The 17,198-nt window shown below is 44.3% G+C and overlaps 1 protein-coding gene across 1 annotated transcript in view; it reads left to right on the top strand.

Moving 5' to 3' along the window:
* HIPK3 (homeodomain interacting protein kinase 3) overlaps positions 1 to 17,198 on the top strand; it is a 969,278-nt gene that overhangs the window by 305,724 nt on the left and 646,356 nt on the right. Inside the window, exon 3 of the mRNA XM_044059447.1 lies at positions 9,289 to 9,473. Within this exon, the coding sequence (XP_043915382.1) occupies positions 9,289 to 9,473 (185 nt within the window). The remainder of the gene's footprint in view (positions 1 to 9,288; positions 9,474 to 17,198) is intronic.

Genomic DNA, 17,198 nt, shown 5'->3' with positions numbered 1-17,198 from the left:
AAACCTTTCTGACTCTTTGCTTAGTAGCTGGTGTCTGTGTAATGTTTTTATGCTCAGCAAGTGAGAGAGTTTGGTGCCTCATACACATTTGTCAAAGGTGGAGAGTGTTGAAGCACCAACCACTTAGTGAGATTTAACTGTTGATGTTCTTCGTGTTTCACTGTTGCAGTCATCACACTTGGGTTTATCTGCCTGCAGGTAGCCCTCAGTGGGCCCGAATACCAGAGACTTGGTATTTCTGCGTCGGATGCTGTCGCTCCAGGACTGATGCCAGGTCGTCGGGGGTATAAAAACAGGCAGCTGATGCCATTACATCAGTCTTTCTTGCCAAGGAGCCCGAAGCAGAAGCAGTTCACAAGTGGCCGGTCGGCCGCTGCCTGAATTTTCATTTACAAATTTAATAATCCTGAAGTCTTCTAAAGCCAAGTACCCCGTTGGGGATCCTTTTTCCTTGCTCTAACCAGTCAGCAAACGTTAGCAATTGTTTTGCCTGTGGAAAGCAAATACCTCTCAGAGATTTTCATTCTTACTGCGTCACCTGTTTAGGTCCAGATCATGACGTCCCTCACTGTCGGTTTTGTGCCTTATTTAACGCCCAAACCATTCGTTGTCGGGCTGTCTGTTGCTAAATTCTTTTGCTCTTGATTTCCGTATTCTGAAATGGCTACGGTAAGCCATCCGACTACCGATATTCCAAAAAAAGTAAAGATAAAGACAGACAGACCGCATAGGTCCAAAACTGCCGACAACGCTTCTGTTAAGCTAGTCACCCATCCACCGGTACTCAGTGAGGCACTTTCGCAGCATGTGATGCCTGCTTCAGTGGATTTGCAGGCCTCTACTGAGACCCATTTGGAGTCCAGAATGCCGCAAGACTCTTCTTTTGACTATGGAACCTGTGGATGTCTCTACCTTGGATGGGTCCGGAGCCACTGAGCAGACACTGGCTTCTGAGGCAGTTATTCGCTCAACCGATGTTCGGCTTAAACCGACGACTTCTTTTTTAACCACAGCTACCGTGTTTCTTAGGCCCAGAGTACGCACTATGCCTAGAAAACCGACGACCAAAGCGCATGCACATGCTCCCATGCCACAAAAACAAATGCTTAGAATGGCTAATCTGCTTATGAGGATTCAGATGCAGAGGAATCCATTCCCTCTGCCTCCCCTCCAGAGGATTTTTCATTTGGTGAAACCTTGCATACCTTATGAGAGCATTTCCACTGGGAATGCCAAGAATATCCTCAGTCCAAAAAGAGACTCAGAGAATTTCTAGAGTTGCCTCAACACAGGCCCTTAGCAAAACCCCTGTCCTGGATTTTGTGGATGATGTTTTTATGGAATCCAGTCGTACTCCTGACACTTTACCTCGTACCCCTAGGAAACCAGACGGGTACTACAGAGTACCTGATGCTCGCAAATTTCTTTTCAAGAATCCTTCTGCTGACCCGGAGATCATTTTCCAGGGGTCTAAAGGTACCAAGGCTACTACAGCCAAGAATCCCACCCCTTCGGACAGGGATTTCAGAGCTTTGGACAGATTGGGTATGAAGTTGTATACCTCTGCAACTCTTGCTATTAGGGCATTGAGTTGTCAGTTTCATATGCTGAAGTATCAGCAATTTATTATGGAACTTATTAAACAAAAAGTGGCAACATTTTCAGACTGTGCAGAAAATAAAGAATTGCAGGAGTTTATGCACTCTGCAATCCAAGTCAGCAAGCATACCTTGCAGTGTGGCTTTGACGCCCTAGAAGCATCTTGCCGGGCAGCTGTCACTGGCTCTGTACTGAGAAGACATGCTTAGCTGAAGGAGCAGACCTTGTCAGACCATGTCAAATCAAAGTTTCTAGACGCTCCTTTGAATAAGGACTGTTTGTTTGGCACCAAAACAGAAGTTCTTAAAAAGATGGAAGAAAAAGCTAAGTCTATGCAGATTGATAAAATATTCTTACAAGTGCAACCCCCTAGATTCAGTAGGCATTGCCCTTCCAAACACTGGCCCTTTCCAGCCCCCTCCAGGCCTTCTCAAACCAGACCCAGGGGAAACAGACCACCCAGACTACAGTCTCTGGGTATGTAGAGATCTAAGCAATGGAGTGCTTCCACCCCTAAAGCAGGGAGTGGTAAGCCACCTCCTTATGGAAGAAGTTCACAATGACTTCCTTACTCCACTCCCCAGCCCTGCCCAATTGCTTGTGCCCCTAGGAGAAAAACTTGTCCTTCATGCAAAAAAACTGGATGTCCTTCACTCAGAACCGGTGGGTCCTCAACATTGTATCCCAGGGGTACAAATTTTATTTCAATTCACTGCCAGCCCCAAGCGGGTTTCCAGACCTTCCTCCATACCAGTGGGCAGAGGCTCAAAACCAAGTACTTTCCAAACTCAATATCAGAGCTATTCAGCCGGTTCCAGTAGGACAGAAGGTTCAATGATTCTACTCCAGACTCTTCCTGGTAACCAGGAAAGAGGGCTGTTGGCACCCAATCCTGGATCTTTCCCTTCTCAGCACCTTCCTGGTGGTACCAAAATTCAAAATGCTTACCCCGCAACAGCTTCTTCCTATGCTAGCCAAGGATGCCTGGTTAGTCACACTAGACTTAAAAGAAGCCTATCTGGATATCCCCATAAGGGAATCATGCAGGAAGTATCTACGTTTCAGGACTGGGTGTATGCATTATCAGTTCTCTGCACTTCCCTTTGGCTTATGTACTGCACCCAGAGTATTCACAAAATGCCTGGCTCCAGCCATTGCATACTGCAGGCAGACAAATATCCAAATTTACCCGTACTTGGACGACTGCCTGATTCAGGCGGATAGTCAGGAATTGCTGCTGCAGCACCTGACATTTGTTAAAAAACTTCTCACTTCCCTGGGGTACACCATCAACGAAAAGAAATCAAAACTGGTACCCAGTCAAAAGATTGTATTCCTGGGAGCAAGCTTGGATGCAACTTCCCAAATGGCATTCCTCACCTCAGAAAAACAAGTCTATCTGACAGACTACTCCAAACAAATGGCCACCAGAACCCAGCTATCTGCAAGAAAAATACTGCAAGCCCTAGGGTTCATGGCCTCATGTATACTGCTGATTCCATATGCAAGACTTGCATATAAGGAAACTGCAATTGTTATTAAAAAGTCTTTGGTTCCAACATTCTCAGGACCTGGAAACAGTCATTCCTGTCATACCCTGTCTAAGGACAAAGTTCATTTGGTGGGCAGAAGCATGCAACCACAACAAGGGACTGCCATTTACTCAACCCTTCGCCACCCATACCCTAACCACAGATGCATCAGACTATACCTAAGGAACACACATGGATGGAAAATGTATTCAGGGACACTGGAGCCCAAGTCAAGTTCATCTGCACAGCAACCAAAAAGAGATGCTAGCTCTACAGAAAGCCCTGACAGCTTTCAGATCCCCAATCTTTCCAGGACAACCGCTAATAAAAACAGACAACACCACAGATGTTCTTCGTGTTTCACTGGTGCAGTTATTACATTTGGGTAATCTACTGGCGTTGCCCTCAGTCAGCCTGAATTCCAAAGTCTTGGGTCCTGCGCCGGTTGCTGTCTCCTCTTCCATGATGTCAAGTCGTCAGGGGTATAAAACATGCAGCCGACGCCATTTTCTTTAGTCTTTCTTGCCGCTCGGTGCCCGAAGCAGAAGCATTTTGCAAGTGCCGGTCGGCCGACTACTGAAATATTCGCATTTGAGTTTCAGATCCGAAGTCTTCAATAAAGCTAAGTACCCCATTGGGGAAACTTTTTTTTCTTGCTTTTTACCGATGTCAGAAAAAGTTAATAATTGCATTACTTCTGGGAAGCAAATACCTCATAAGGATTTCCATTTATACTTTATTCCTTGCCTAGGCCCTGATCATAACGTGCCTGGCTGTCAGTTTTGTGCTAGATTTAAGCAACGCACTATTAAGCTTCGGTATATTTTTGCATCTAAGTATTTTGGAAACAGATTTAACTACCCAGAGATGTCAGATAGCAATCCGACTACCGAAGTACATAAAAACCGCAAAGAAAAGGACAGAGAAAGGCAGTCGAGATCCAAAACCGACGAAGCTTCTCCTAAGCCAGTCGTCGGTTCACCGGTACTCAGTGATGCGCTTTTGCAGCCCCTGATACCCGCTACCTTTGAGTCGCAGGCCTCTACTGACACCCATGTGGAGTCCGGCATGCCGCAAGATACTCAAGGTATTGGACCGACGGATGTATCTCCCTCGGATGGGTCCGGAGCCGCTGAGCAGGCACTGGCTTCTGAGGGTGTATTCTGACCTCAACATTTTTATATCAAACCGACGAAAGCTGCAAAACCAAAGGCAAAGACACCTTCTGAAACTAAAAAAAATTATGCCTGAGCCACATGCACAGGCCTCTATGCCTACAAAACAGATGATCAAAATGGCTGAAGACCTTATTACCTTGATCAGGGGTACCCATCCCCCTCCAGATAAGAGGCCTAGGCAAGACACTGACTATGAATCTTCAGATCAGGTTTCTATTTCTTCTGATTCCTCTTCTGATCAGGAATTACCTTTACCTCCCTATGAGGATTTGATGCTGAGGAGTCTATTCCATCTGCATCTCCTCCTGAGGATTATTTATTTGGAGAAACCTTGCATACTTTGAGGGAGCATTTTCTCTGGGAGAGTCAAGACTTCTCAGAATCAAAAAAGAGGCTCAGGGATTTCCTCCTTCTCCCTCAGCACAAGCCTTTAGCCATTCCCCCTGTTAGACATTGTGGATGATGTTTTTTCGGAGTCAAGCCTGACCCCTGACTCTCTACCTCCGGCTCCCAGTAAGCCTGACGGTTATTACAGGGTCCCTGACTCTCATAAATTTTTATTTAGAAACCCTGCTGCTGATCCTGAAACTATTTCACAGGGTCCAAAGGGAGTTAAGGCCTCAACAGCAAAAAAAAAAAACCCTACCCCCTCAGACAGAGATTCCAGGGCGCTGGACAGATGGGGCAAAAAGGTTTATACATCTGCAACCTTGGCAATTAGGGCCTTAAACTGTCAATTTCATATGCTTAAGTACCAACAACATGTTATGGGATTGCCGAAACAGAAAATGATGTTGATTTTAGAATGTGCAGAAAATAAGGAATTGCAGGAATTATTGCATGCAGCTGAACAAGTTGGAAAGCATACTTTGCAATGTGGGTTTGATTCTTTAGAGGCCTCCTGCAGGGCCGCAGTTACTAGATCTGTGATTAGGAGGCATGCCTGGTTAAAGGAACTAAATTTGTCTGATCATGTTAAAGCTAAATTGCTAGATGCACCTTTACAGCATGATTCTCTGTTTGGTATTAAGGCAGAAGAGGTTTTAAAGAAAATGGAAGACAAAGCTAAGTCTATGCAAACTGTTAAAGATTTCTTACAAGTGCAACCACCTAGTTTCAGTAGACACTGGCCTACAAAAAATTGGTCCTTTCCTGTGTCAGACAGAGCTCAAAGGGGCAAATCCAGACGCCCTAAGGGTTCCAGGTACCAGGGTCAAGACTCATACAGGTCAAAGCAATGGGGCGCATCCACTTCCAAATCTGGGGGAGATAAAGCGCAAACCTACAGAAAATCTATCCCATTGAATTCCCTCTGCCTACACCAAGCACTTATCTGTTGGCAGCACCCGTAGGGGGAAAATTAGCACCTTTTGCTCAAAATTGGCAATTAACCCAGGACAAGTGGGTTCTGAACACAGGGATACAGATTTCATTTCCACACTCTGCCAATGACAAATGGTTGGCCAGACCTGCCAAAAAAACAATGGGCACAGGCACAGAAACAAGTTACGTCCCTCATGGATATGGGGGCCATATAGAAAGTACTAGAACAGGAAAAAGGACAAGGTTTTTACTCAAGACTGTTCTTGGTACCCAGAAAGGACAAGGCCTGGCAGCCAATACTGGATTTATCGATTTTGAACACATACCTGGACATTCCAAAATTCAAAATGCTCACCTTGCAGCAGCTTCTGCCCAAGCTGGCTGGTGACTTTAGACTTAAATGAGGCATACCTGCATGTCCCAATAAGACAGTCGTGCAGAAGATACCTCAGACTCAAGGCTGGCTTAATGCATTACCAATTCTCTGCACTGCCCTTTGGCTTATCTGCTGTGCCCAGGGTCTTTACAAAGTGCCTGGCACCAGTAATTGCATTTTGCAGACAAAGAAGTATTCAACTATATCCTTACTTGGACAACTGTCTCATGTAAGCAGAGAACAAAGACACTCTTCTACAACACCTGGCGTTTGTGAAAAGGCTTCTAGCATGCCTACAGTACACAATAAACGGAAAGAAATCACAACTGGTACCCTCTCAAAAGATAACATTCCTGGGTGCAAGCTTGCATACAACTGCCCAGATGGCTTACCTCACGCCAGACAAAGGCAGCTGACTACTTACTTCAAACTGATGGCAACAAAAACCCAGTCTTCTGCAAGACATATTCTGCAGGCTCTGGGCTTCATGGCATCCTGCATCCTACTAATTTCATATGCAAGACTGCATATTAGGAAACTTCAGTGGTACCTAAAAAAGTTTATGGAGTCAACATTCGCACAGTCTGGAAACATTGATTCCTCTCATCCCCTGCCTGCAAAAGGAGTTTCTATGGTGGGCAAAGGCCTGTCACCAAAACATGGGACGGCCCTTCACTCTACCCCATGTCAGCCAGACCTTAACAACAGACGCATCAGATTATGCCTGGGGGGCCCACATGGCAGGAAGATTCATTCAGGGCATATGGGCACCACATCAAATGCATCAACGTATCAACCAGAAAGAGATGCTAGCTGTTCAAAATGCCCTAACAGCCTTCAAGGACTTACTTCATCCAGGACAACTAGTGATAAAGACGGACAACGCTACAGTCATGTGGTATATAAACAAGCAAGGGGGCACACACTCATACCCCCTTTGCAGATTAGCCATGGCACTGTGGGACACAGCTTTAACCTACCAAATAAATCTTCAAGCTCAATTCCTGCCAGGAGAACAGAACACACTGGCAGACGATTTAAGCGGAAACCTTATGGATCCTCACGAGTGGAAACTAAATCCACAAGTATTTAGCATGTTAACAGAGAAATGGGGGTGCCCAGACATAGATCTATTCGCTTCTCCTCAAAATTATCAGTTGAAAAGATTCTGCACAAGGACTTATAACAGACAAGCATGGAAAGTGGACGCCCTATCCTTCAGTTGGAAAAACCTGTCAGTTTATGCCTTCCCTCCTCTGCCTCTTCTACCCCAGGTCCTCCTAAAAGTCAGGCAAGAGAAGCCAACGATGATATTAATTGCCCTGGACTGGCCCCGCCAATACTTGTACCCAGTCCTAAGGAACTTGTCTCAGTACCCAGCTTGGACCTTGCCTCAAAGACCACGACTACTTTCCCAGCAAAACAATCAGATTCTGCACAATCAACTACAGACTCTGAACCTGGCAGCATGGCTAATCATGTAATCATACGAACGACACCTCTCAGTAAAGCTGTGATGGATGCCAAATGGAAGAGATTCTGTGCTTGGAATCGAGCACAAGGAACTGATACAGCAGAACCACATTTTTGTCAGATATTACAATACTTAACTGAGATGCTTGACAAAGGCCTATCTTTCTCATCAATCAAAATCCATGCCTCTGCCATTTCGGCTCATTACAATACAGAGCCAGCAATCTTTTCTCATCCTTTACTAAAGCAGTATCTTAGAGGAGCCAAAACCCTAAGGTCTTCTAGAAGATCACCATTACCTGCATGGGACCTCAATTATGTGTTGGAAAAGCTCACCCTGCCTCCATTTGAACCAGCCCGCTACCTTTGATAAAAAGTTCTTATAATGGAAGACAGCTCTACTACTAGCAATTATAGGTTTATAGGTTCATAGTTTCATAGATTAGTACTAAGCTAACTGCCCTTGCGAGTCATTTTAAGCCTAGCCAGTTATCCCTTGTGAGACTCAAACCCTGCACCTTGTGTTTGTAAGGCAAACACGTTAACCATTAGGCCACCCTTCAGCAAGAAGAGTTTGAGCCACAGGCCCTCATGGCTGTAGAGCCTTTTATCATATTTTACCCAGACAGGGTGTCTCGGAGGGCAAATCCTACTTTTATGCCTAAGGTGGTTTCCAGTGTGGCTCTTAACCAAACAATTCATCTGCCAACTTTTTATCCAAATCCGCAGAACAAAGGGGAGAGAATTCTGCATTCCTTGGACGTACACAGACAGCTAAGATTCTACTTGAGCAGGACAAAAGCTCTAAGAAAAACTGAGCAATTATTAGTGTCATATGCTGCAGGATCAGAAGGAAAGGCTATCTCAAAGCAGACAATTTCAAAGTGGATAAGCCACTGCATCCATTTCTGCTACTTACAACATGGTAAACGTGTGCCCAGGGGCATTGGGTCTCATTCCACCAGAGCTGCAGCTACTTCAGCAGCCTTTCTCAGCGGAGTACCAATCAAAGATAATTCCAGAGGCTGCTACTTGGTGTTCAGTTCACACCTTTACAAAACATTACAATCTGCCACTTTACTCTAAGTCCAGGGCAGGCTTTGCCACTGCAGTTCTGCAGAGCCTCATAGCCGCCCCTAATGCTATTTAGTTCCATCCTCCCAACCATTGTTTTAGGAATCTACCCAAATGTAATGACTGCAACAGTGAAACACGAAGAACATAGTACAGTTGTGTACACTTTCCATAAATGTAGATGTTCGAGTGTATTCACTGTTGCATTCCAGGTTACCCACCCACCATCCCCCTTATTTTTGCTGGACTTATCTTTCCTTCTCTGATCTATACAACCTATGTGGTGCATTTGCTTATAGATGAAGGTAAAGTTTATTTTGATGCATGTATGTGTTACTTACATATATTTAGCATACCCTTTTGGGGGCACCTGACATCTGGGGCAAGAAAAACTGAAGAAAATGGTGTCGGCTGCATCTTTTATACCCCTGACGTCAGAGAAGGGGCGACAGCAAACGACGCAGGACCCAAGACTTTGGAATTCAGGCCGACTGAGGGCAACCTGCCAGCAGGCTAACCCAAATGTAATGACTGCAACAGTGAATACACTCGAACATCTACATTTATGGTAAGTGTACACAACTGTACTTTCTGTTACTGACTGGTATGTATAGTGGTAGTAGTTTACTTGCTTGCTAATGTGCTACCTAGAAACAGCTTTTGAAGACTGCCATGTTTTTGTTGTAGCTTCACTGTTTTTATGCAGGCTGAGTAAACTGTTTTGTTGTTGCAGGTAAATATGGTGATGGATATGGAAGGAAGTGACTTGCTGGCTGAGAAAGCAGATCGAAGAGAGTTTGTACGATTGCTGAAAATGATGTTGTTAATTGATGCAGATAAACGAATCACTCCAGATGACTCCTTGTACCATCCATTTGTTACCATGCAGCATCTTCTGGATTTTCCTCAGAGCAACCAGTATGTTCTTAATGAATTTGCACACCATGTTTGAAGCGTACAGTTTTTCATTAGGGTAATTTGTACATTGATTCCATTGTGCAAAGTTAATGATTGCCTACTTGAGTATTTCCATGAGTTACCTGGAAAACAGAATGACTCTTGAGTGCATCATTTTCCAGGAAGGGATTTTATGTAAATCTTGTTGGTAATATGTCTTTAAAGAAAATAAAAAAGTTGATTGAAAATTATAATTATTTGTAGAATAAGTATTTGGAATTTGTTTGGGATCCACTGGGCTGTGTTCATCCACAGTCCAGTTCAAAGACTCGAGTTAAAAATACAGAGTAAGTTAAACTTGTTGATGCACATAGAAAAATACAAACAAGTTTTCATTATGTCCGGTAGCATAATAATTTAGTTCACACTTAATACATAAAATATATTGGTATGTTCAGATAGGCACTTGATTCCTACAGATAATTACAAAAAAAAAAAAGATTGTCACCACACAGTAAAATATGATGCCTTGGCTGAGATGACTTAAAATATTCCAAACAAAGGGGTTTTTACCTAATGATGTCTGACTGGTGTACCAAAGCTTAACCTTCCCTGGATCGTATGTCCGATGTATGACCTGAGCTTGCAATTGGAGCCAGATTTATGAGAGTAGATCCTCGGACCATTTTGCTGCCAGCCAGAGCACAGGTCTTGCAACCATCTGACTAATCTTCACAAGGTCATTTGTACCGTAGCTACTAAAGACAAAATAAGTGCTGTGTTGGGGAACATTCCTTTACTCATATAAATTGTTCTGCTGTATCTGTGTTAGATGTTAGCTAGGAGGGCTAAGTATGGGTGCAGTAGGTAAATTCCCTACAAAGGACCTCCATACCCTGTGTTTATTCTGTTTTGGTGCATGACACAACTGCAAAGCTTGTTCCGTTTGCCAATCCTTTGTGCCCAAGACTTTGCGATCTTATCTTTGCTCAACACCTTCTTAGAGACCCATCATCTTGAGAGTTCGGCCCACTGCAAGATGGCAGAGTACACATCCCTGGACATACCTCCATCCCACAAGGAAAAATCAACAAGCCTAGGCCTGATGCTCTTTCTCTGCCAGTCTGATTCTGGCACACCCCTTGAGGCTACAGAACCCGTGGTACGTCTGATTCAACCTCTGTTGGCCCATACGGTGACCCTTCTGGAGGCTGGTATTGCATCGGAGGGTCATTCGACCGAAAAGACTGCTTTTACTTAGAAGGGGAACCACAACTCATCATTTCAGAGGGACCAGAAGGCATCCCACAGATTTTAGTCAGGGAGGAGATTCCTGGAATGTTAATTAAGGTACATTAGGGGTCTGAACCTCCCTGCTTCGTTGAAACGGATGTCACACTTAAGAAAAAGTGACAAAAGGCAAAACATGTCCCTTTACCCCCTTCATCTAGAGGAGTGGATGGACTTCTCTAAATTGTTTGCTCAAGGCCATTATTGCCCTGAAACCACCTTCATTGTCTGCTCCCCCACCCCTTCCTACCCTTCAGAAAATTTCTGTTTCATCTTCCTCTGAAGAGAAAGCTGCCTCTGACCATTATCTGGCTTATTCTTCTCAAATCCACTCCCCTGGTCAAGACCCGTTAGATGAAGATGACTCTCTGTCTCCTGAGTCCCTTGTAGAAGAGGCTTCTTTTGGAAAGACTTGTAAACATGATGAAACATTTTGACTGGGAGTTTAGACAAATTTCAGAGGTCTGAAAAGACACTACAGTCTCTTGGAAGTGGACACTTCTGCCCCATCACTTTTCCCTCCAATCCTGGAGGCCTTTTTGGATGCCTTTCCAATCTGTGTCTACAGATTCTGATTCGCAGCCCCATGCTCTAAAAACGTAAGACAGGTCCTACAAAGTTCTAGAAGAACTACAATTCCTGTGTAGGAGACCCATCTGAAGTGTTACTTTCGCTGTCTCATCTCTCTCCTCAGACAAACATTCTAAGTTGCTCCTCAGCGCCAATGCCCTCCCTTCAGATGAGGGCAGTAGGGCCAGGATACGTAGGGAAAAAAAGGCCTACACTCCCTCTACTTTGCTGACCATCAGCTCACCCTCTTGGTCACAACATTGATCCTTTCACTCTTCGTTGTCAAGGGAAAATGAAGTAGGCTAATTCAGCTAATGATAGTGTGCAATTATGGGGGCTTTCATGTTTGGGGGGTGTGTGAGTACTGCTTGTGAACACTTCTTTTGACAACTTAGCTATTCCACTGATTCTTAGCACCAGTGCAACCGGGGATCAGGCTTATTTCTTGGCAGGACCATAGAACAGTTTTGTGATCCTACTGTTCTACCTTCTTCCAGACCAAATAAAAAATTCTGTAACAAGCCATTTCCAACACAATGGGCTCAGTCGGTGCCTTAGCCACGGATGGGTGACTCTACAGTGACCGTTACAGGTTCCTCAGGTCATTCACCATTCACGTCTTGCATGAAGTCCTTTGCTGTAGTCTGTTTGGCCCCCATGGACTGGCAGTTAGCCACGTCATCTGCAGCTTTTGTGGTGCCCTCAATGGGCATGAGAGAGTCACTTTCTTCAGTCATGCGAGTGTCAGATGGGGTGCCATCCCTGTGAAGCCAGGTTGAGATCTTTTACCAAAATGATGTACATACCTGAACTGGTCCTCTTTTTGGAATGTCCTTAGAAAAAGAAACACTGTTAGACATTTGTCTTCCTTTGAGAGTTTTTCTGTTGGTAAGAAGGAGTTTATTACTTTGACTAAAGGTTTATTGCAGATGTTCTTCATGTTTCACTGTTGCAGTCATTACATTTGGGTAATCTGCTGGCAGATTGCCCTCAGTCGGCCTGACTAAGAATGTCTTGGGTCCTGCGTCGGCTGCTGTCCCTTCTTCCATGATGTCAGGTCGTCAGGGGTATAAAACATGCAGCCGACGCCATTACATCAGTCTTTCTTGCCGTGCGGTGCCCGAAGCCGAAGCAGTTTGCAAGTGCCGGTCGGCCGACTCCTGAAATTTTCATTTTTGAATTTCAGAACCAAAGTCTTCAACTAAAAAGCTAAGTAACCCCATTGGGGAAACTTTTTCTTGCTCTTTACTGATGTCAGTAAAAGTTAATAATTGCATTACTTGTGGGAAGCAAATACCGCATAAGGATTTTCATTTGTACTGTATTCCTTGCCTAGGCCCTGACCACAACGTACCTTGCTATCGGTTTTGTGCTAAATTTAATCAACGCACTATTAAATGTCGGTATATTTTTGCTTCTTAATATTTCGGCGCACGCTTTAATTATCCAGAAATGTTGTCGGTTAGCAATCCGACTACCGGAATACCTAAAAAACGCAAAGAAAAAGACAGAGACAGGCTGTTGAGGTCCAAAACTGACGACGACGCTTCTCCTAAGCCAGTCACCAGTTCGCCGGTACTCAGTGAGGCGCTTTCGCAGCCCCTGATACCCACTACTTCTGATTCGCAGGCCTCTACTGAGATCCATTCTGAGTCCGGTATGCCGCGAGATGCTTCAATTATGGAACCGAGATGCTTCAATTATGGAACCCGCAGATGTCTCTACCTTAAATGGGTCCGGAGCCTCTGTGCAGGCACCGGCTTCTGAAGGTGTTTTCAGGCCTACAGATTTGTATATTAGACCGACGCCATCTTCAAAACTAAGGCCAAAATCTAAATCTATGTCTAAAAAACCGACTCCTGGGCCACATGTGCAGGCCCCTATGCCTAAAAAACAAATTATCAAAATGGCTGATCAGGGGTAGCCACCACCCCCCCCCTTCTAGGAGGCCTAGGCAAGACATTGATTATGAATCTTCTGAACAGGATTCTCTTTCTTCTGACTCTTCTAATGGACATGATTTGTCAATACCTACTTATGAGGACTCTGATGCAGAGGATTCCGTTCCTTCTGCTTCTCCACCTGAGGATTTTTCTTTTGGGGAAACTTTACATACCTTACGGGAACATTTCCACTGGGAAAGTCAGGATTTCTCTGAATTTAAAGAGAGACATAGGGATTTTCTTCTTCTTCCTCAACATAGGCCTTTGGCTATACCTCCTGTCGTAGACATTGTTGGTTTTTTCAGAATCTAGTATGGCTCCTGATTCTCTGCCTCCAGCTCCTTGTAAGCCAGACAGATACTACAGGGTTCCTGACTCCCACAAATTCCTTTTCAAAAATCTTATTGCAGATCCTGAAACCATTTCTCAGGGTCCCAAGGGCATTAAGGCCTCTACTGCTAAAAAAATCCTACCCCTTCTGATAGAGATTCCAAGGCACTGGATAGATGGGGCAAGAAGGTTTACACTTCTGCAACCTTGGCAATCAGGGCTTTAAACTGTCAAATTTCATATGCTTAATACCAGCAGCATATCATGGGACTGCTTAAACAGAAAATTATGTTAATTTCAGACTGTGTGGTAAATAAAGATTTACAGATGTTATTGCATTCAGCTGAACAAGTTGGAAAACATACTTTGCAATGTGGTTTTGATTCTTTGGAGGCCTCTTGCAGGGCCGCTGTAACTGGCTCTGTACTAAGAAAGCATGCTTGGCTCAAAGAGCAAACTCTGCCTGATCTTGTTAAAGCAAAATTATTGGATGCTCCTTTACAACAGGACAGTCTCTTTGGTAATAAGACTGAAGAAGTTTTAAAAAAGATGGAAGATAAAGCTAAATCTATGCAAACTGTGAAAGATTTCTTACAAGTACAACCTCCAAGATTTAGTAGGCAGTGGCCTACTAAGAACTGGTCCTTTCCAGTTCCTCCGAGAGCCACTCAAGTCAAACCCAGACATTCCAAAGGCTCCAGGTTTCAGTCACAAGGGACTTTTAGAACAAAACAATGGGGTGCCTCCTCTCCAAATCTGGAAACAACAAGGCACCTCCCTATGGTAAGCAGTCTCAATGACTTCCCTCTACACTTACCAAGCACTTAACTTTCAGCCGCCCCTTTGGGGGGAAAACTGGCACTTCATGTAAAAAACTTGCAACTTATAATCCAGGACAAATGGGTTTTAAATATAGTATCCCAGGGATACAGATTTCATTTCCACACATTGCCAATCCCAAACGGATGGCCAGACCTACCCCCAAATCAGTGGGCCGAGGCCCAGAAACAAGTACTGTCTCTCATGAACATGGGAGCTATTCAGCCAGTCCCAGAAGAGGAAAAGGGACAAAGTTTTTATTCAAGACTTTTCCTGGTACCCAGAAAAGACAAATCATGGCGTCCAATTCTGGACTTATCTACTCTAAACACATTTCTGGACATTCCAAACTTCAAGATGCTGACTCTTCAACAGTTACTTCCCATGCTAGGCAAAGATGCCCGGTTGGTAACTCTAGACTTAAGAGGCTTACCTGCATATCCCAATCAGGGAATTTTGCAGAAGATACCTCCGCTTCAAAGCAGGCTATTAGCATTACCAGTTCTCTGCACTGCCCTTTGGCTCATCTACTGTGCCCAGGGTCTTCACAAAGTGCCTGGCTCTAGTAATTGCATTTTGCAGGCAAAGAAATATTCAAATATATCCATACCTGGACGATTGTCTAATTCAGGCAGAAAACAGGGACATTCTTCAAAAACATCTGGCATTTGTAAAAAAGGTTTTAACTTGTCTAGGGTACACCTTAAACGAGAATAAATCACAACTGGTACCCTCTCAAAAAATTACATTCCAGGGTGCAAGCTTGAATACAGCTGCCCAGATGGCTTACTTTACGCCAGAAAAGCAAATTCATTTGGTGACTTACTTCAAACAGAGCCACAAAAACCTTGCTATCTGCAAGACAAATTCTGCAAGCCTTGGGCTTCATGGCCTCCTGCATTCTTCTAATTCCATATGCAAGACTGCATATGAAGAAACTTCAGTGGTACTTAGAGTTTATGGAGTCAACATTGTCACAGCCTGGAAATAATGATTCCTATCATACCTTGCCTGCAACTAGAGTTCCTCTGGTGGACAGATGCCTACCACCAAAACAAAGGACTTCCATTCACTCCACCCCCTGCCGCCCAAACTCTAACTACAGACACATCAGACTCTGCTTGGGGGCTCATCTGGGAGGGAAGTGCATTCAGGGCAAATGGAGCCCAAATCAAATGCACCTTCATATCAATCAAAAAGAGATGCTAGCTGTACAGAATGCACTGACAGCCTTCAAGGACTACCTTTATCCAGGACAATTAATAATAAAGACAGACAACACCACAGTTATGTGGTACATAAACAAGCAGGGGGGTACACACTCCTACCCCCTTTGCAGACTAGCCATGGCATTGTGGAACACAGCCTTGACCTATCAAATTCAACTACAAGCTCAATTCCTGCCAGGAAAGCTGAATACATACGCAGACAAACTAAGCAGAAATCTCTTGGACCCACACGAATGGAAACTGGAGCCACAAATTTTCAACATGTTGGCATATAAATGGGGGAGTCCAGACTTAGTTCTATCAGTTGGACAAATTCTGCACAAGAACTCATCACAAAAAAGCCTGGAAAGTGGATGCTCTATCATTCAGCTAGGAAAACCTATCAGTCTATGCCTTTCCCCCTCTGCCTCTGCTTTCCAAAGTTGTACTAAAAGTCAAACGGGACAAACCAAAAATTATTGTGATTGCTCCAGACTGGCCTAGCCAACACTGGTACCCACTCCTGCGCAATGTGTCACATCTTCCACCGTGGCACCTGCCTCGGACATCCTACTTACTGTCTCAGCAGAACAACCAAATTCTGCACACTTAGCTCCAAACTTGAATCTTGCAGTGTGGCTAATCACCTAAAGTCACCCTTGGCATCCCTCAGCAAACCTGTGATGGATGTCATTTTGGAGGCAAGAAGGCCTAGTACTAGAAAATTTGATGCTGACAAATGGAAAAGATTCTGTGCCTGGAATCAGTCACAAGGGATAAGCACAACAGTGCCCAATATTGCTCAGATTTTACAATATTTAACTGAGATGCTTCACAAAGGCCTGTCCTTTTCTTCCATAAAAATCCATGCCTCAACCATTTCAGCTCATTACAACACAGAACCTCCCCTCTTCTCTCATCCTCTGCTAAAGCAGTATCTCAGAGGGGCCATAAACTTAAGACCACCCAGGAGAGCTCCAACCCCTGCCTGGGACCTCATTTTTGGATTGGAAAAACTTACTCTTCCTCCTTTCGAGTCAGCTGCTACTGCAGAAACATTTCTCTCCTAGAAAACAGCTTTCCTTTTAGCAGTCACTTCAGCTAGAAGGATTTCCGAATTACAGGCTCTTATGGCAGTGGAGCCTTTCATTAGTTTTCATGCGGACAGGGCGTCTCTCAGGACCAGTCCATCCTTCATGTCTAAGGTGGCATCCAGTGTGGCTCTTAATCAGACCATTCATTTGCCAACTTTCTTTCCCAATCCACAGAACAAGGGGGGAACGGATTCTGCATTCATTGGATGTGCACAGACCACTTAGATTTTACTTAAACAGGACAAAATCTCAAAGAAAATCTGAACAACTACTGGTGGCATTTGCTGCAAGGGCAGAGGGAAAGGCTATTTCAAAGCAGACTATTTCCAAATGGATAAGCCATTGTATTTGTTTCTGCTATATGCACCATGGTAAAATTATCCCCCAGGGGATCAGATCTCATTCCACCAGGGCTGTATCTACTTCTACAGCCTTTCTCAGAGGTGTTCCTACCAGAGACATTCTAGAAGCAGCTACCTGGAGCTCAGTTCA

The sequence above is a fragment of the Protopterus annectens genome, chromosome 17.part0, assembly GCF_019279795.1.
Source record: "Protopterus annectens isolate FY-2018-M chromosome 17.part0, PAN1.0, whole genome shotgun sequence".
In the NCBI taxonomy this organism is placed as follows: Eukaryota; Metazoa; Chordata; order Ceratodontiformes; family Protopteridae; genus Protopterus; species Protopterus annectens.
This window is presented reverse-complemented; position numbering and strand designations above follow the sequence as displayed.